The 20,769-nt window shown below is 46.4% G+C and overlaps 2 protein-coding genes across 3 annotated transcripts in view; both read right to left on the bottom strand.

Annotated features, from left to right (window-relative positions):
- Positions 1-237: 237 nt before the first annotated feature.
- On the bottom strand, positions 238-1,191 carry LOC117389013 (hornerin-like). The gene is given in 1 exon segment (XM_055232541.1): positions 238-1,191. A coding segment is annotated over 1 exon segment (954 nt).
- Positions 1,192-4,642: 3,451 nt separating this feature from the next.
- The window catches only part of ccdc102a (coiled-coil domain containing 102A), a 46,314-nt gene continuing 30,187 nt past the window's right edge, over positions 4,643-20,769 (bottom strand). For both annotated transcript variants that reach the window (XM_033990821.2, XM_055229246.1), the window contains exons 6-11: positions 20,582-20,690; positions 17,866-17,982; positions 16,294-16,503; positions 9,747-9,917; positions 9,446-9,549; positions 4,643-5,744 (exon numbers count right to left, since the gene is read on the bottom strand). In XM_033990821.2, coding sequence (XP_033846712.1) covers positions 5,618-5,744; positions 9,446-9,549; positions 9,747-9,917; positions 16,294-16,503; positions 17,866-17,982; positions 20,582-20,690 — 838 coding nt within the window. In that variant the 3' untranslated portion in view covers positions 4,643-5,617. The remainder of the gene's footprint in view (positions 5,745-9,445; positions 9,550-9,746; positions 9,918-16,293; positions 16,504-17,865; positions 17,983-20,581; positions 20,691-20,769) is intronic.

The raw sequence follows: 20,769 nt of genomic DNA, 5'->3' as shown, positions 1-20,769 counted from the left end.
AGCGCCCGCTCCCTGTTGAACCAGAGGTGTGAGTAGGGAGGGGCGTTAGCTTCAACAGCCTCGCTCCTGATTGGCTCTTTGGTTGCTATGATACTCGTGGTCTCTATAACTGCTCTAACCTCGATGAGCCTCATTTACAGATTTACACAAGGAAAATGAGTTTTATCTTCACAGAGACTTAAAACTTTAGTCTGTAATATTTCTGTGTAGAAAACTCAGAGAACTGACTGAATATCCTCAAACATCTGGAGAGGACATGTGGACATATGTCCTCATGGACATGTGGACATGTGGACATGTGGTGAACCTCCTCGGGCTGAAACATGATGAAACACGTTGCTGTTCCTCGTTGCTGTTCCTCATTGCTGTTCCTCGCTGCTGTTCCTCGGTGCTGTTCCTCACTGCTGTTCCTCGCTGCTGTTCCTCGTTGCTGTTCCTCGTTGCTGTTCCACGTTGCTGTTCCATGCTGCTGTTCCTCGTGGCTGTTCATCGTTGCTGTTCCTCGTTGCTGTTCCACGTTGCTGTTCCTCGTTGCTGTTCCACGTTGCTGTTCCTCGCTGCTGTTCCACGTTGCTGTTCCACGTTGCTGTTCCTCGTTGCTGTTCCTCGTTGCTGTTCCACATTGCTGTTCCTCATTGCTGTTCCATGCTGCTGTTCCTCGTGGCTGTTCATCGTTGCTGTTCCTCGTTGCTGTTCCTCGCTGCTGTTCCTCGTTGCTGTTCCTCGTTGCTGTTCCATGTTGCTGTTCCATGTTGCTGTTCCACGTTGCTGTTCCTCGTTGCTGTTCCTCGTTGCTGTTCCACGTTGCTGTTCCTCATTGCTGTTCCATGCTGCTGTTCCTCGTGGCTGTTCCATGCTGCTGTTCCTCGTGGCTGTTCATCGTTGCTGTTCCTCGTTGCTGTTACACGTTGCTGTTCCTCGCTGCTGTTCCACGTTGCTGTTCCTCGTTGCTGTTTCATGTTGCTGTTCCTCGTTGCTGTTCCATGTTGCTGTTCCTCGTTGCTGTTCCTCGTTGCTGTTCCATGTTGCTGTTCCACGTTGCTGTTCCTCGTTGCTGTTCCATGTTGCTGTTCCACGTTGCTGTTCCTCGTTGCTGTTACACGTTGCTGTTCCTCGTTGCTGTTCCTCGTTGCTGTTCCTCCATGTTGCTGTTCCTCCATGTTGCTGTTCCTCCTCCCTCCTCTTTCCCATGATGCTTTGTTTATTGTGTTTTTATGGAGATGATCATCACTGAGAAAAAACATCAGCTCTGATCACAACTAAAGTCCAAACAATTATCTCCACACAGAGAAGCACAGACGCACAACACACAAGAACACACACAAAGAACAACAACACAACAAACACATGAAGCACACAACAAACACACAACACACAAGAACACACACACAAAGAACAACAACACAACAAACACATGAAGCACACAACAAACACACATGAAACACACACACAAAGAACAACAACACAACAAACACACATGAAACACACAACAAACACACAACGCACGAGAACACACACACAAAGAACAACAACACAACAAACACACATGAAACACACAACAAACACACAACAAACACACAACGCACAAGAACACACACACAAAGAACAACAACACAACAAACACACAAGAAACACACAACAAACACACAAGAAGCACACAACGCACAAGAACACACACACAAAGAACAACAACACAACAAACACACAAGAAACACACAACGCACAAGAACACACACACAAAGAACAACAACACAACAAACACATGAAACACACAACAAACACACAAGAAACACACAACGCACAAGAACACACACACAAAGAACAACAACACAACAAACACACATGAAACACACAACGTACAAGAACACCTCCTCTTTAATACCCCGTAGAAGTAAATACCTCCTCTTTAATACGACATAGAAGTAAATACCTCCTCTTTAATACAACATAGAAGTAAATACCTCCTCTTTAATACGACATAGGAGTAAATACCTCCTCTTTAATACGACATAGAAGTAAATACCTCCTCTTTAATACCCCGTAGGAGTAAATACCTCCTCTTTAATACCCCGTAGGAGTAAATACCTCCTCTTTAATACCCCGTAGGAGTAAATACCTCCTCTTTAATACCCCGTAGGAGTAAATACCTCCTCTTTAATACCCCGTAGGAGTAAATACCTCCTCTTTAATACCCCGTAGGAGTAAATACCTCCTCTTTAATACCCCGTAGGAGTAAATACCTCCTCTTTAATACCCCGTAGGAGTAAATACCTCCTCTTTAATACCCCGTAGGAGTAAATACCTCCTCTTTAATACCCCGTAGGAGTAAATACCTCCTCTTTAATGCCTCACAACAGTGTCGTCCTCTTTAATAATAATATTTGAAGTAAACCCTGGATTAACCTGGTGCATTTCCTCTTGTTGTGTAACTGTCTCTGAGGCCACGCCCCCTCCTGCTGCGGTGCCATTGTTAGCTGAGAGCGTAGCTAATAGCGGGTTAGCTAGCGCAGGTGCTCTGTAATTTGCCCCTCCGCGTCGGGACATCCTGACGTCTGCCGCTCTGAGCCGGGCTGTGATTGGTCCCAGGGGCTGAATCAGAGGCTCAGAGGTGTCATTACCTCGTGTCAATCTGGACAAAAAGTCCAACGTCCAATTACACGTCCCAGAGTTTGGAGCGTGAACATAAACTGTGTTTGTGTTCACAAAACTTTTATTTTCACTTTTGTTTTGGTCTGACAGTGTTTTAATAAACACTGTTTATGCAGTGAGAGACGAGAAGACACGTCAGACTGAGACGTGGACAGAGCTGGACAACTGAGGGACACACTGATGACTGAGGGACGACTGAGAGACACACCGATGACTGAGGGACAGACCAACGACTGAGGGACAGACCAACGACTGAGGGACACACCGACGACTGAGGGACAGACCAACGACTGAGGGACGACTGAGGGACAGACCAACGACTGAGGGACGACTGAGGGACAGGCCTGTCTGTTCCAGTGTGACATTAAATTGTAAAAAGTAGAATCATTTCAAACATATAATTCCCCTCAGAGCTGATTCTGTGTTTGTCCTGTCCACTCGTCTCAGAGGACAAATGTGGACTGTTGTCATGGCAATTAACAATTTAAAACAAAATATAAAAACAAAAGTCCTCAAAATGTTGGACATAACAGGAACCTGAGACTCATAAACATGTTCTCTGTAATAACTCTGTAATTACACTATAATAACATTATAATAACATTATAATAACATTATAATAACACTATAATAACATTATAATAACATTATAATAACATTATAATAACATTATAATAACATTATAATAACATTATAATAACATTATAATAACATTATAATAACATAATTACACTCTTATCTCTGTAAACTGTGTCTGAAGCTCCAGTTCATTTAAACCATCAGCTTCATTAAACTCAAACAGAAACATTAAGATCTCAGCGTGCGCCTCCTCACTGCGTGCGCCTCCTCCCCAGTGCACCTTACACCTCTGCACCTCCTCAACACTGCGCCTCATCTCTGCATGCAGTTCCTCCCCTCTGCGCCTCCTCCCCATGTCCCAGTGTAATAAAGCTCACAGTGGGAGGACGGTCTGTGGATGAACAGACTCAGAACAACAGAGGAACAATTAGACCAGGTCAGTTTAATGGACAGAGACGCTCCCCACGGACCCCGAGAGGAGGAGGAGGAGGAGGAGGAGAGAGGGAGAGGGGGGGGAGCTGCAGGGAAAGAGGAGGAGAACAGGAGAGAGGGAGAGGGGAGGGAGTGGGGGGGCTACAAGAAAAGAGAGAGAGGGGGGAGAGAGAAGAGAAGAGAGGGAGAGAGAGAGGGGGAGAGGAGAGCTGCAGGGAGAGAGAGGGAGAGAGAGGGGAGAGAGAGGGAGAGGGGGGGTGTGTCCTGAAAATAATGACTCCACAGAGACATGAAGAAACACGAGCTCATTAAGACAAATATTAAACACAACTGAACATCACACACACACACACACACACCCCTATACACACATATATATATACTCACATACACATATACACACTCACACACACCCCCACACACGTACACACATATACACACACATATGAAGAAAACTGAATTTTTTTCATAATGATTTTAAAGATTTAAACCAGGACTGAACCAGGACCTGCCTCTGTGTGTCCAGTCTCCTCTGTGTGTCCAGTCTCTTGTCTCTGTGTGTCCAGTCTCCTCTGTGTGTGTCCAGTCTCTCCTCTGTGTGTCCAGTCTCTTGTCTCTGTGTGTCCAGTCTCCTCTCTGTGTGTCCAGTCTCCTCTGTGTGTCCAGTCTCTTGTCTCTGTGTGTCCAGTCTCCTCTGTGTGTGTCCAGTCTCTCCTCTGTGTGTCCAGTCTCTTGTCTCTGTGTGTCCAGTCTCCTCTGTGTGTGTCCAGTCTCTCCTCTGTGTGTCCAGTCTCTTGTCTCTGTGTGTCCAGTCTCCTCTGTGTGTCCAGTCCCTCTCTGTGTGTCCAGTCTCTTGTCTCTGTGTGTCCAGTCTCGTCTGTGTCTCTCTCCACATTATGACGTAAAAGACAAATCCGTCCCGACTCATTCACTGATGTGATTTAAACATTTACGCGGCGGCCATTTTGAGGACCCCATGTGTCAAACAACAGGAAAGAAGTTTATTCAGATTCAGTAGATACAAAAACAGAGAAACAGAGACTTTATAAAAACGACAGATAAATAACAGAACAGACTCAGGAGAGAGCGTCCCTCGGTGATGAAGAAGAGAGAGGAAGAGAGAGATGAAGAAGAGAGAGGAAGAGAGAGGAAGAGAGGAAGAAAAGAGAGAGGAAGAAGAGAGAGGAAGAGAGCGATGAAGAAGAGAGAGGAAGAGAGAGGAAGAGAGGAAGAAGAGAGAGAGGAAGAAGAGAGAGGAAGAGAGAGGAAGAGAGAGAGGAAGAGAGAGATGAAGAAGAGAGAGGAAGAGAGAGGAAGAAGAGAGAGGAAGAGAGAGATGAAGAGAGAGATGAAGAAGAGAGACGAAGAGAGAGATGAAGAGAGAGAGGAAGAGAGAGATGAAGAAGAGAGAGGAAGAGAGAGGAAGAAGAGAGAGGAAGAAGAGAGATGAAGAGAGATGACACTGCAGAAACGTGTCAGCCAATCAACACAGAGGTCACAGGGAGGTCACAGGGAGGTCACAGGGAGGTCACAGGGCCTAATTAACCTCATTTGAAACACACTTGTTTATTTGGTTTATTTTGCTTTAATTATCGTTAAAAAAACATTTGGACCAAAATGTCAAAAAACAAAGATATTTATTTATTTACTGTTGAAACGCTGCTGGACTTTGACCCACAGGGGGCGACGTTCACACCAACGAGCTCCAGGGAAAAGTACAAAGACGTAAATAAAACAGTTTGTGGTTTTGTTCAACTTTAAATCCACAGAAAAAAGAGAAAAGTTTAAACGAAACATGAGGTAAAAAGAAAAATAATAAATGTCTAAAAGTCCAACAGGAAAAATTCAGTCTCATGTTCATTTAAACCCAGTCACCAGGAGTTTTCCAGTCTGAATCCTCCGGCGCTGGAGTGACATCGTGTCGTGTTCAGTCGTTTATCGCCGCCGCGTTTAAACGTCACGGCGTTTGCAGCTGTAGCTCCTCCTCCTCTTCGTCCAAGTCGCTGGACGGACCGTCGGGATTTTCGGAGCCAAAACGTCGGATTTTGCCAAAAAGTCCCGGAGTTTGAGTCTGACGCCTCAGTCTGGAAAACACAGAGGGAAAAGTGAGTCAGATGCCCTCCCTGTGTGAAGTGAGTCAGATGCCCTCCCTGTGTGAAGTGAGTCAGATGCCCTCCCTGTGTGAAGTGTGTCAGATGCCCTCCCTGTGTGAAGTGTGTCAGATGCCCTCCCTTCAACTTTTTAAATAAAAACTCAAATCAGATCAAAGGATTTGTCAGAAAACGTGAATCTTTTTTCTCCAGATTATTGTTGTTTTTATTATGAGTCTGAAACTGTAAATGAAACGGGGCTCGTGCTTCAGTCTGATTTTCTTGTTTCAGGCTGAAACTTTGTGAAGTGATTTGGGTAAAAACAATTTAAAAAAAAAAAAAAAAAGTGTCAGAAAAACAAGCCAGAGCCGAAACCGGAGCAAGAGCCAGAGCCAGAGCCGGGACCGGGGTGTGAGCCGGAGCTGGAGTTCACACAGGCTCTCACAGACTTCCCTCACCCCAGACACTTCCTGCAGCTCCTCTGATCGGACCCTGAGCCGTTCCCAGGTCAGTCCAGATACAAAAATAATACAACAAAATAAAAATACAGAGCAATGTTTTGATATTTTTTGTAAATCTCTTCCCTTGGCTCAGTTTAAATCAAAATAATTCAGATAAATTGTTCTGTAGTTTTTATTAAGTTTTTGTAGATTTGAATCAGTTTAAATCAAAAACATGAACAGTTTTGTGTTTAGTTTTTGAAATGTTCAAGCTTTAGCTTTGTGACGATGCTAGACTACGTATGCTAGGCTACATATGCTAGGCTACGTATGCTAGGCTACATATGCTAGGCTATGTATAAGCTAACAACTTTGGACACTTCTGACTCGGCTCAGTGACGTCCATCAGCTCTGAGGCCCAGGAGTCTAGAAGAATAAAAACATGTATGATGTCATTATGCTAACGCTAACGCTGCGGTCAGTGTGTCTGGTGTCATTATGCTAACGCTAACGCTGCGGTCAGTGTGTGGACAGAGGAGCAGGTCGATAAACTCGACTGGAGCTACGTCCAAAAGCTCAGGTCACGTTTCTTCACCACAAAAAGAAACTGGAGACACTGAGATACGACAGGAGAGCGAGACCAGGGTTTAAACGGCCTGCACTGGAAGTTTACACGTGCATTAGCATGCTAGTTGTTGTTAGCTTTACAGAGTTGTGTAAAGTGCTTATAAACTCATCCCTGTGAGTCAGTGAGGAGGAACTCAAACTGTTTAAAATGAATCGTTCTGTTTTTCATTTTATAAAAGAGTAAAAATCAGAGACAGAGACGTTAGCGACGCAGTGAGCGGCGACTCGCTAAGCTAATGTTGTCGCGTGCTATGGCTAATTGATAAAGTGTACACCAGGACGATTAATACGAGCGAGGTCATTAGACACGCCCCATTTGTTCACATCTGTTTATAACGAGGAAATAATCGACTTTGTTCAAGGTCAGGTCGTTTTTAGAGACGATTTTCTCTGGTGTAAAAATCATCTGGAAAAACTCGATTTCGATGCTGAGAAATAGACTCGATACCGATACCGATACCACATCAGATTCAGCTCAACATCAGTATAAACAGATTCTGTCAGTGGGACTCAGTATCGATACTGCTCAGATGAGTATTGAGTTTCGATACTAGTTCTGGTATTGACTAGTGTCTGATTCTCGATACGTCTCGACGATGAAAATAAACTCAAATGTGTTTTTTTGCAGTTTGCAAATTATTCCATTTTTATCCACAAATACAAATTATAAAATGAATCCCTCTTAATGCAAGATGCCCTTCCTCGTGGGTGCAGGGGGGAGGTTGTCATGCCGACGGGACACTGTGATGTGAGGCCTCCTGTTGCCACGGAGACCAAGGAAATGGAGCTCAGTGATTGGCTGCTGGGCGTCAGGGGCAACTATCACCAGGAAGAGAAGCACGCTAATGCTAATGCTAATACTAATGCTAATACTAATACTAATGCTAATGCTAATGCTAATGCTAATGCTAATACTAATGCTAATACTAATGCTAATGCTAATGCTAATGGGGTTTGCAGGACGTTTGGTACAACAGGAGCACGGAACATTTGTGCAGATTTTGACTTTACATTTGAATAAGTGATGAGACGATGTCGATTTGGAAATAAAAAAGTCAAACTGGTCTGACTCTGTCGTCAAGAACAGTTATTCATTTTAGTTTTACAATTATTACAAATTATTACAAATTACATTCTGAAGTACGGGGCTTTATGAAATCAAACTTTCAGAATAAGTAAAAGATCTGTTTTTTGTGTCCTAAAAATGAAAAACGAGTTAATTCTAAACAGTTTGGTCAAATGTTCTGTTTCTTCTTCTCTGGACAGTTTCAGTTTCTCAGTTTCTCGACGTCCAACTTTTTAAATAAAAATTCTAATCAGATCAAACTTGTCAGATTTGTCAGAAAACGTGAAACGTTTTCTCCAGGTGAACAGATTATTATTGTTCTTATTATGAGTCTGAAACTGTAAATGTGAATGAAACGGGGCTCGTGCTTCAGTCTGATCCATCCAGAGGAAACTGATTTTCTTAAACTCTTAAATAAAAATAAAAACAATAAAACTGTCAGAATGAAACAAAGTTTTAAAGAAGCTGGACCTGATTTAATTTATTTAATTTAAACAGTTTGGTCCAAAGTGACTCACTCACTTTATGCATCAGAACATCTTAATGATTCTCCATGATGAGTTTATAAGCTCTTTACTCTCACAGAGCAGAGTTTTACCACCACAACTAGCATGCTAACAATGCACCTCCTGATTACTGGGCAATAAAACACTTTGGGAAACAGCACAGAGAGAGTTTAGTCTGTTTATATAAACACACAGAGACGGAGACGGAGACAGAGGCAGGAGCAGAGACAGAGACAGGAGCAGAGACGGAGACAGAGACAGAGACAGGAGCAGAGACAGAGACAGTAGCAGAGACAGGAGCAGAGACAGGAGCAGAGACAGAGACAGGAGCAGAGACAGAGACAGGTGCAGCTCCCTCTGGTGGTCTAAATCTTGCGTCTCACTTTGACTCTGGAGCTCGTTCAGATTAAAGTTTCTGGTGTGAAACTGCAGCTTTAAAATGAGACGGAGGAGGAGTCATGTCGGGATTAAACCCACGTCTGTCTCATGTCTCATGTCTCATGTCTCACCTGCAGTTTGGACGAGAAAGACGTGAGCTCCAGACACAAATATAAACGTCTGAAATAAAGTTTAAACAAACACGTCTTTAACAATTCTGAAGGTTGAGGATCTGGTCCCACTGAGACTGAGACATGTTTACTGTCCAGAGTCAAATCTACACAGAGGACGCTCCAGAGACACATGACAGCCAATCAGAGAGCTCCAGACTCCCAACAGCCAATCAGAGAGCTCCAAACACCCAACAGCCAATCAGAGAGCTCCAGACACCCAACAGCCAATCAGAGAGCTCCAAACACCCAACAGCCAATCAGAGAGCTCCAGAGACACATGACAGCCAATCAGAAAGCTCCAGAGACACATGACAGCCAATCAGAGAGCTCCAAACACCCAACAGCCAATCAGAGAGCTCCAGAGACACATGACAGCCAATCAGAGAGTGGTGCGGACTCTCGCCCGCAGAGGGAGGTGCAGACTCTCTCCTGCAGAGGGAGGTGCAGACTCTCTCCTGCAGAGGGAGGTGCAGACTCTCTCCTGCAGAGGGAGGTGCAGACTCACCTGGACTGTAGATGTTCCAGCTGCACCTGTAGATTCTCCGTCTGCTCCACCTGTTCGTCCAAAGATCTCTGCAGCCTCCGGGACTGATTATGAGCCTCGTCCAACTGTGGAACAAACAGTTTTATTCATGTTTATTACAGGGTTTATTCATGTTTATTACAGTTTTATTCATGTTTATTACAGTTTTATTCATGTTTATTACAGTTTTATTCATGTTTATTACAGTTTTATTCATGTTTATTACAGTGTTTTCTTTCAGAGGAGCAGTTTTCTCTCCTGAAGTGTGTGTTGGTGTCTTTACCTCGTCCTCCGCCTGTCCCAGCTCCTTCTTCAGCTCCTCCACCCTGAGCCGGAGCTTCTTCACCTCCGCCTCGTGGCTCTCCACTCGTCTGTTTGCGTGAGCCAGCTCTGCCGTCTTCTCCTGGTACTGCTTCTTTAGCTTCGCGTGAACGTGCCTCAGGTCTGCGAGCTCCTGAGGGACAGACAGGTTTAAGTGTGGGCGTGTCACAGGGGGCGTGTCACAGGGGGCGTGTCACAGGGGGCGTGTCACAGTGGAGGTTAAACGGGGGCAGATCGACAAAATGGCGTCTTGAAAATAGTGGATTAAAGATCAAACTCAAACATGAATCAGTCCAAATAAAACTTCAGACTCAACGAGAAGAAACGAGAAGAACAGAGCAGATTTTCTGGTTTTATGCAGGTCTTGTCTCTTTTTTCATAAGCCTCTAAAATCCTTTCTCTCATTTTTGTGTTTTGCGTCTAAACGGCCTCATCTCTGCCTCGCTCAGGGTCGAGGAAGAGGAAGAGGAAGAGTCTGCACTTGGCGCTAATAGCATCATCAATAATGCACCAGTGTCATTCAGTGCACTTAAATGTACTCAGATACAGCTCCGCTCACACCATCCCTCCATCCCTCCATCCCTCCATCCACTTCCAAGAAATCCGCCCCTCGCCTCCTCCATCGTCTGAGAAACTGGACCAGGAGCAATGAAGAGGAGGCGCAGTGTAATGGGACGCAGCCGCTGGTCGATATATAGACACTTTATTTATTCATACAGAGCCGTCTATGGGCCTTAAGTGTAAAGAGACAGAAGAGAAAAGAGAAGAGTCACATTATGTCTGTGTTATGTTTATATTTTCAGAAGAAGCAGATCTGTGCATTCAAATGTCTCAGTTCTACATCATCACAAAATTATTTTAAATATTCTGTACAAAGGAATAATCTCCAGAGTTAGAGCAGAAACTTTTGCATTAAACACTTTATTATGTGACTTTTTTGTTCTATAAAAGGCACATTATGTAACATGTTTGTTTCCATGGAGATGTTATGGCTCTGGAATGCTCCACACTATGGCATTATCTCATTTATCTTACATTTACTCAATTACAGATGTTTTTATTTAAAGAAATAAAGTCTAAAAACAGCAGCTCTCCACGAGTCCACACTCATCCTGCAGGGGGCGCTGTGCAGGACTCACTTTTAATGTCCAGTGAGTGAAAAACATACGACACTCAAATTTTCCCACAATGCACCTTGAATAGTGGTCATTAGTGGTCAACATAGACCACAATGCACTGGGAGAGTTGTAAACACAGACAGGACTTTAACTGGACACAGCTCGACTGAAGCAGAAGCAGCACCTCCTCCTGATGAAACAAACACTTTAAATAAACTGTGCTAGCGTTAGCCGCTTTAGCTCCAGCTGTTAGCAGAGCCATCATAAACGGTTAGCGTGCGTTCACACCAGGGCATCAGGGGCGTCCAGTTCACACCGGGGCATCAGGGGCGTCCAGTTCACACCGGGGCATCAGGGGCGTCCAGTTCACACCGGGGCATCAGGGGCGTCCAGTTCACATTCAAGTCTATGGTAGTGGGCGTCTGGAGCGTCCAGGCGTCAGACGCTCACACGCTCAGTGTGTCCGGTTAAATTAGCACAACTTTAGAGCAGCAAAATATTTGCCCTTTAGGCCCGTGCGGCGAAGGGGGAGGAGCATTAAAACGAGAACGAAATAAACGCCGTAAAATCCATCAGTTTGGTCATAAAAACAAAAATATACAAGTCAAGAAGAGGAGAAAACAGATGAGACGAGATGAGAGTGTGCAAGAGGAGGAGGAGGAGAGGAGGAGGAGAGGAGGAGACTGGAGTGTACACAAGCAAGAGGAGGAGGAGGAGAGGAGGAGACTGGAGTGTACACAAGCAAGAGGAGGAGGAGGAGAGGAGGAGAGGAGGAGACTGGAGTGTATACAAGCAAGAGGAGGAGGAGAGGAGGAGGAGAGGAGGAGACTGGAGTGTACACAAGCAAGAGGAGGAGGAGGAGAGGAGGAGAGGAGGAGACTGGAGTGTACACAAGCAAGAGGAGGAGAGGAGGAGGAGAGGAGGAGGAGAGGAGGAGACTGGAGTGTACACAAGCAAGAGGAGGAGGAGGAGAGGAGGAGGAGAGGAGGAGACTGGAGTGTATACAAGCAAGAGGAGGAGGAGGAGAGGAGGAGACTGGAGTGTATACAAGCAAGAGGAGGAGGAGGAGAGGAGGAGACTGGAGTGTATACAAGCAAGAGGAGGAGGAGGAGAGGAGGAGACTGGAGTGTACACAAGCAAGAGGAGGAGGAGGAGAGGAGAAGAGGAGGAGACTGGAGTGTACACAAGCAAAAGGAGGAGGAGGAGTAGAGGAGGAGACTGGAGTGTATACAAGCAAGAGGAGGAGGAGGAGAGGAGAAGAGGAGGAGACTGGAGTGTACACAAGCAAGAGGAGGAGGAGGAGAGGAGAAGAGGAGGAGACTGGAGTGTACACAAGCAAGAGGAGGAGGAGGAGTAGAGGAGGTGAGGAGGAGAGGAGGAGAGTATGAGAGGAGGAGGAGAAGTCTGCAGTGTGAGTCGAGGAGGTGGTTTTCAAACGACACTAAAAGTGTAAATTATAAAAGAGTAAATCATTAATTCATAAGAAAATAATAAAAATCCTTTGTTCTGTCGAAAATATGTTTTAAAAATGCAACAGAGTCTTAAAGGGACGGTACAGAGTCTTAAAGGGCCGGTACAGAGTCTTAAAGGGACGGTACAGAGTCTTAAAGGGCCGGTACAGAGTCTTAAAGGGCCGGTACAGAGTCTTAAAGGGACGGTACAGAGTCTTAAAGGGCCGGTACAGAGTCTTAAAGGGCCGGTACAGAGTCTTAAAGGGCCGGTACAGAGTCTTAAAGGGCCGGTACAGAGTCTTAAAGGGCCGGTACAGAGTCTTAAAGGGACGGTACAGATAGTCCATCTACGCAGACGCCTCCTCCTCTTTACACAGACGCCTCCTCCTCTTTACACAGACGCCTCCTCCTCTTTACACAGACGCCTCCTCCTCTTTACACAGACGCCTCCTCCTCTTTACACAGACGCCTCCTCCTCTTTACACAGACGCCTCCTCCTCTTTACACAGACGCCTCCTCCTCTTTACACAGACGCCTCCTCCTCTTTACACAGACGCCGCCTCCTCTTTACACAGACGCCTCCTCCTCTTTACACAGACGCCTCCTCCTCTTTACACAGACGCCTCCTCCTCTTTACACAGACGCCTCCTCTTTACACAGACGCCTCCTCCTCTTTACACAGACGCCTCCTCGCTTTACACAGACGCCTCCTCCTCTTTACACAGACGCCTCCTCCTCTTTACACAGACGCCTCCTCCTCTTTACACAGACGCCTCCTCCTCTTTACACAGACGCCTCCTCCTCTTTACACAGACGCCTCCTCCTCTTTACACAGACGCCTCCTCCTCTTTACACAGACGCCTCCTCCTCTTTACACAGACGCCGCCTCCTCTTTACACAGACGCCTCCTCCTCTTTACACAGACGCCTCCTCCTCTTTACACAGACGCCTCCTCCTCTTTACACAGACGCCTCCTCTTTACACAGACGCCTCCTCCTCTTTACACAGACGCCTCCTCGCTTTACACAGACGCCTCCTCCTCTTTACACAGACGCCTCCTCCTCTTTACACAGACGCCTCCTCCTCTTTACACAGACGCCTCCTCCTCTTTACACAGACGCCTCCTCCTCTTTACACAGACGCCTCCTCCTCTTTACACAGACGCCTCCTCCTCTTTACACAGACGCCTCCTCCTCTTTACACAGACGCCTCCTCCTCTTTACACAGATGTTGTTTATGAAGCCGACGGTAAATCACCACAAAGAAAATCTCTGTTCCATCGAGTCGAGTTCTACAAAATTAATATTGATTTATAATATGGATCTGTTCAGCCCGTCACAGCTGTTAGCTCCTGTTAGCTTCTGTTAAAATGTTAGCTTCTGTTAAATGTTAGCTTCTGTTAGCTCTTGTTAAACTGTTAGCTCCTGTTAGCCTGTTAGCTCCTGTTAGCCTGTTAGCTCCTGTTAAAGTGTTTGTTTTGTCTAACTGTTTGTTTTTTTGTCTTTAAAACAGAAAAAACAGGTACAGCTCCTTTAAATCTCAGTTTCAGGTCCATGTCTCTCTCAAATATTTATAACTCGATGTTTTTGACGGTAGAATTAATTTTTATCGTAGTAAAAACAATCATCTCCCCGTTTGGTGCATTTCCTGGATTAATCTTTGTATCTAGAAAAACACATTAGACGAGTCCATTCCCTTTAAGACCGGTGTAATTTTCCGAGCCGTAAAGGGTCAAATCATCAGGAATAATGGCTCTGGCTCGTTGTGCACAAAAGCCCATTAAAATGCCACAGTGTGTAACTTTCCGCGGCCCAGTGGCATCTTAACGACTTCACTGTTACTTAATTAACTCTGGATCAATGCAGACGCCATTAGTCACAGCACGATTCTGCTGAGTCTGAGAGGAGCACAGGCCTACGCACGGAGATTTATGATGTAACACACAAGACCTACAGAGGCCTACACGACCTACATAGGCCTACACGACCTACATAGGCCTACACGACCTACAGAGGTCTACACGATCTACAGAGGCCTACACGACCTACAGATGCCTACACGACCTACAGAGGCCTACACACACGGCCTACACCTCAGACGCCATTAGACACAGTACGATTCTGCTGATGTGAGTCTGAGAGGAGCACAGGCCTACGCACGGAGATTTATGATGTAACACACAAGACCTACACAGTCCTACATGACCTACTGAGTCCTACACACAATTGTTTAGAAACAAGGCACCGTCCAACTACTGTTTCACACTTTGGTGTTTTATACTTTTTCTTAAACACTGAACATAAATGAAACTCAAATTTAAACAAATAAAAGTTCAATTTAAACAAATAAAAGTTAAATTTAAACAAAAGTTAAATTTAAACAAATAAAACTCAAATTTAAACAAATAAAAGTTAAATTTAAACAGACCAGACTCTGAGCCTCTGCTGCAGACTTCCACACTGGGAGACAGATGAGTTTAAAGTCATACTGCGGAATATTAGAGCCAAAGGAACAACATTTCTATGGAAACAAGCAGAAGGAGCCCCTGAGTGAGGTTTGTGGAGAGGCAAGCCCGCTCAGAGTAATGTTTTTGTAGGTTTATAAGTGCAATAAAATATCAAGAAAAAAAAAAAAAAAAAAATGCTTTTGTCTATTTTTAAGCTAAAAAGTTCCACAGTGAGGCTTTAAATTCACCACACAGATCAAACTCAGAGTCTGTAAAGTCCCACAGTCACAAAGAACCTTTAAACGTCCCAGTCGACATTTAACATGTTTCATAAAACCAGAACAAAAAGAAACCAGAACAAACCAGAACAAGACTCGATTTACATCTGAAGAATAAACAGAGTTTATACAGAAAATAAATATCACCAAACTCCAGAGTCGAGAGGAGGAGTCGAGAGGAGGAGTCGAGAGGAGGAGACGAGAGGAGGAGACGAGAGGAGGAGACGAGAGGAGGAGTCGAGAGGAGGAGACGAGAGGAGGAGTCGAGAGGAGGAGACGAGAGGAGGAGACGAGAGGAGGAGACGAGAGGAGGAGACAAGAGGAGGAGTCGAGAGGCAGAGACGAGAGGAGGAGACGAGAGGAGGAGACGAGAGGAGGAGTCGAGAGGCGGAGACGAGAGGAGGAGACGAGAGGAGGAGACGAGAGGAGGAGTGGAGAGGAGGAGTGGAGAGGAGGAGTCGAGAGGAAATGTGTAAATTAAAACACAATGATCCACAGAGATGAGAACCATAGAGACTCAAGCTTAAAACAACAGTGAAGTTTTTCACACGAGTGAAAAGAGAAATGACCTGACTGAGCTCAGACTGAGACGAGTTTGGCCTCAGGTTTTTACACATCCTGTACATACACACGTATGTCCTCTACACACGTTCACACATGTCCTCTACACATATTCACACATGTCCTCTACACATGTGCACACATGTCCCCTACACACGTTCACACATGTCCCGTGCACATGTTCACACATGTCCCGTGCACATGTTCACACATGTCCCGTGCACATGTTCACACATGTCCTCTACACATGTGCACACATGTCCCCTACACACGTTCACACATGTCCCGTGCACATGTTCACACATGTCCTCTACACATATTCACACATGTCCTCTACACATGTCCACACATGTCCCGTGCACATGTTCACACATGTCCTCTACACATGTTCACACATGTCCTCTACACATGTTCACACATGTCCTCTACACATGTTCACGCATGTCCCCTACACATATTCACACATGTCCCGTGCACATGTTCACACATGTCCTCTACACATGTTCACGCATGTCCCCTACACATATTCACACATGTCCCGTGCACATGTTCACACATGTCCCGTGCACATGTTCACACATGTCCTCTACACATGTTCACACATGTCCCGTGCACATGTCCACACATGTCCCGTGCACACGTGGCGTGTTGTTACCTTGTTCCTCTCAAACAGCTCTGTCTGGACGGCCCTGAGGTCCGAGTCGAGGGCGGACGCCGCTTGTCGTCGTTTCTTCGCCATCTGCTCCTCCAGGTCTTCGGTCTGAGCTCGGAGTTTCTTATTGTCTCGCTCCAGAGCCAGTTTCTCCGTCTCCAAACGCTCGCGGCGTCCCCACTCCGCCGCGTTCTCCGCCTGAAGACGCTCCATCTGAGACAGGACGGTACATTATATGTGTCGTCTGCATTTGACCCGTCCTCCAGGGCATCTGGGTTAAACGTGTTGGGACACTGTGTCTCTGGAGGAGTGTTCACTCTGTGTTTGGAGGTGATGCAGTACAGTGCAGTACAGTAAAGTACAGTGCAGTACAGTAAAGTACAGTGTAGTACAGTGCAGTACAGTGTAGTACAGTAAAGTACAGTACAGTGTAGTACAGTAAAGTACAGTGTAGTACACAGTACAGTGCAGTACATGCAGTACAGTGCAGTGCAGTACAGAGCAGTACAGTGCAGTAAAGTACAGTACAGTACAGTACAGTGTAGTACAGTGCAGTAAAGTACAGTACAGTACAGTACAGTGTAGTATAGTGCAGTAAAGTACAGTGCAGTACAGTACAGTGTAGTACAGTACAGTACAGTGTAGTACAGTACAGTACAGTGTAGTACAGTGCAGTACAGTACAGTGTAGTACAGAGCAGTACAGTACAGTACAGTACAGTACAGTGTAGTACAGTGCAGTAAAGTACAGTGCAGTACAGTGCAGTACATGCAGTAGAGTACATGCAGTACAGTACAGTGTAGTACAGTGCAGTACAGTGCAGTAAAGTACAGTACAGTACAGTGCAGTACATGCAGTACAGTACAGTACAGTGTAGTACAGTGCAGTACAGTGCAGTAAAGTACAGTACAGTACAGTGCAGTACATGCAGTACAGTACAGTGTAGTACAGTGCAGTACAGTGCAGTACAGTGCAGTACAGTGCAGTAAAGTGCAGTACAGTGCAGTAAAGTGCAGTAAAGTGCAGTACATGCAGTAGAGTACATGCAGTACAGTACAGTGTAGTACAGTGCAGTACAGTGCAGTAAAGTACAGTACAGTACAGTGCAGTACATGCAGTACAGTACAGTACAGTGTAGTACAGTGCAGTACAGTGCAGTAAAGTACAGTACAGTACAGTGCAGTACATGCAGTACAGTACAGTGTAGTACAGTGCAGTACAGTGCAGTAAAGTGCAGTACAGTGCAGTACAGTACAGTAAAGTGCAGTACAGTGCAGTACAGTGTAGTACAGTGCAGTACAGTGCAGTACAGTGCAGTAAAGTGCAGTACAGTACAGTACAGTGCAGTAAAGTGCAGTACAGTACAGTACAGTGCAGTACAGAGCAGTACAGTGCAGTAAAGTGCAGTACAGTACAGTACAGTGTAGTACAGTGCAGTACAGTGCAGTACAGTGCAGTACAGTGTAGTACAGTGCAGTACAGTGCAGTACAGTGCAGTACAGTGCAGTACAGAGCAGTACAGTGCAGTAAAGTACAGTGCAGTACAGTACAGTACATGCAGTACATGGTCCTGACCTCTGCTCGCAGCTCGGCCAGTTTCCGGTCCATACTGGATCGCGCTCCCAGCTCGTCCTCCAGATCCTCAGACATTCGACCCAATTCATCCTGATGCATTTCCTTCAACAGACTCAGCTGAAACACAGAAACACAGACAGGGGAATCAAACCAGCAACCCACAAACCCACAAACCCACAAACCCACAAACCCACAAACCCACAAACCCACTCACACCAACGTCCTACAACTGTCACACCGGGGCCGAGGCAGATGTGCTGCCAAAAGGCACAATGTCCACAACATGTGAGACAGAGACACTCAACAGAAAAGAGCAGGAATAAAACAGATGAGAGCACGCTCCTCACGCACGCTCCTCACGCACGCTCCTCACGCACGCTCCTCACGCACGCTCCTCACGCACGCTCCTCACGCACGCTCCTCACGCACGCTCCTCACGTGCACGCTCCTCACGTGCACGCTCCTCACGCACGCTCCTCACGCACGCTCCTCATGCACGCTCCTCACGCACGCTCCTCACACACGCTCCTCACGTGCACGCTCCTCACGTGCACGCTCCTCACGCACGCTCCTCACGCGCACTCCTCACGTGCACTCCTCACGCGCACGTTCCTCACGCGCACGCTCCTCACGCGCACGCTCCTCACGCACGCTCCTCACGCACGCTCCTCACGCGCACTCCTCACGCGCACGTTCCTCACGCGCACGCTCCTCACGCACGCTCCTCACGCACGCTCCTCACGTGCACACTCCTCACGCACGCTCCTCACGTACGCTCCTCACGTACGCTCCTCACGCGCACGTTCCTCACGTGCACACTCCTCACGCACGCTCCTCACGTGCACACTCCTCACGCACGCTCCTCACGCGCACGTTCCTCACGTGCACGCTCCTCACGCGCACGCTCCTCACGCACGCTCCTCACGTACGCTCCTCACGCACGCTCCTCATGTGCACGCTCCTCACGCGCACGTTCCTCATGCACGCTCCTCGCGCACGCTCCTCACGTGCACACTCATCACGCACGCTCCTCACGTGCACGCTCCTCACGCGCACGCTCCTCACGCGCACGCTCCTCACGCGCACGCTCCTCACGTGCACGCTCCTCACGCGCACGCTCCTCACGTGCACGCTCCGCACTCATGTAAAGTCTCATGTTTTATTTCATGTTGCTATAAATTATAAGGTCAGGTGCCTCCGGACGCGGGGTCAGGTGCGACCCTCCTGACGCGGGGTCAGGGTTCCTTTGATTGTCTCTGTTGCTATGGCGACCTCCAGCTCCTCATGTCTCACATCTGTTTGACATTTACCTGATTCACCTGTGGAGATATGTCTGACCCTGCGCTCTATCAGCCCAGATGCCCTCGCTGGGTCTTCTCCTGCTGCTGCTTATCTCAAAATGGTGGTCCCCTGTCTCTGACCCTCTGTCCTCTGACCCTCTGTCCTCTGACCCTCTGTCCTCTGTCCTCTGACCCTCTGTCCTCTGACCCTCTGTCCTCTGTCCTCTGCGTTTGGTCTGATCTGATCAAACTCTGTCATAAATGTGCTCTTCTGTTTCAGGAGGAAGCGCCGTCCTTTTCACAGAGCAACACTGCCCCCATGTGGACAAAAGAGACACTGCCCCATGTGGACAAAAGAGACACTGCCCCATGTGGACAAAAGAGACACTGCCCCATGTGGACAAAAGAGACACTGCCCCATGTGGACAAAAGAGACACTGCCCCATGTGGACAAAAGACAAAGACCAGGCTGCAGAAACAGCAGGAGTCAAGACTCAAAACAGAACCAGAAGAATCATAAAAACTCTTTTACTTAATGTTTTTTTAAACGTGATGTTTCATTTTAATAAACACTGAGCTCATCTGAAACTGTTTAAATATTTATGTTTCCACAGCCCCTCAGGTCAGTCCTGATAAACATCTGTACAGACTCACATTTACTTTATAGACTCACATTTACTTTATATACAGACTCACATTTACTTTATATACAGACTCACATTTACTTTATATACAGACTCACATTTACTTGATGTTTTATATAATATAAAATACATTTATTCTTCTGGTTGTTTGAGGTTTTGTCCTGAGGAGCTGCTCCTGGTTTAACCCTGTGAGTCACCTCCATCTCACTCCTCACCTCAGGAGAGACAGAGGGACGGAGGAGGGAGAGAGGGACAGAGGAGGAACAGAGGAGGAACAGAGGAGGGACAGTCTCTCACCTGTTTCAGTCTCACCTGTTTCAGTCTCACCTGTTTCAGTGCTTCCTGTTTCAGTCTCACCTGTTTCAGTCTCACCTGTTTCAGTGCTTCCTGTTTCAGTCTCACCTGTTTCAGTCTCACCTGTTTCAGTCTCACCTGTTTCAGTCTCACCTGTTTCAGTGCTTCCTGTTTCAGTCTCACCTGTTTCAGTCTCACCTGTTTCAGTGCTTCCTGTTTCAGTCTCACCTGTTTCAGTCTCACCTGTTTCAGTGCTTCCTGTTTCAGTCTCACCTGTTTCAGTCTCACCTGTTTCAGTCTCACCTGTTTCAGTCTCACCTGTTTCAGTGCTTCCTGTTTCAGTCTCACCTGTTTCAGTCTCACCTGTTTCAGTGCTTCCTGTTTCAGTCTCACCTGTTTCAGTCTCACCTGTTTCAGTGCTTCCTGTTTCAGTCTCACCTGTTTCAGTCTCACCTGTTTCAGTCTCACCTGTTTCAGTGCTTCCTGTTTCAGTCTCACCTGTTTCAGTGCTTCCTGTTTACTTTTGCTCAGTTCTTCATGTTTCAGTTTCCATTGGCTGAGCTCCGCCTCCAGTCGCTCGATGTTTTTACTCAGACTCAGTTTGTCCCTGAGGAAAAAAAACAAACATCAAACTTTTATCATCTCATCTGTGACAGACCCACCTCCCTGTGGGTCATGTCTCTGCA

Source organism: Periophthalmus magnuspinnatus, chromosome 3 (assembly GCF_009829125.3).
Source record: "Periophthalmus magnuspinnatus isolate fPerMag1 chromosome 3, fPerMag1.2.pri, whole genome shotgun sequence".
NCBI classification, from domain to species: Eukaryota; Metazoa; Chordata; class Actinopteri; order Gobiiformes; family Gobiidae; genus Periophthalmus; species Periophthalmus magnuspinnatus.
The sequence above is the reverse complement of the archived record's forward strand: the minus strand, read 5'-3'. Positions and strand labels throughout refer to the sequence as shown.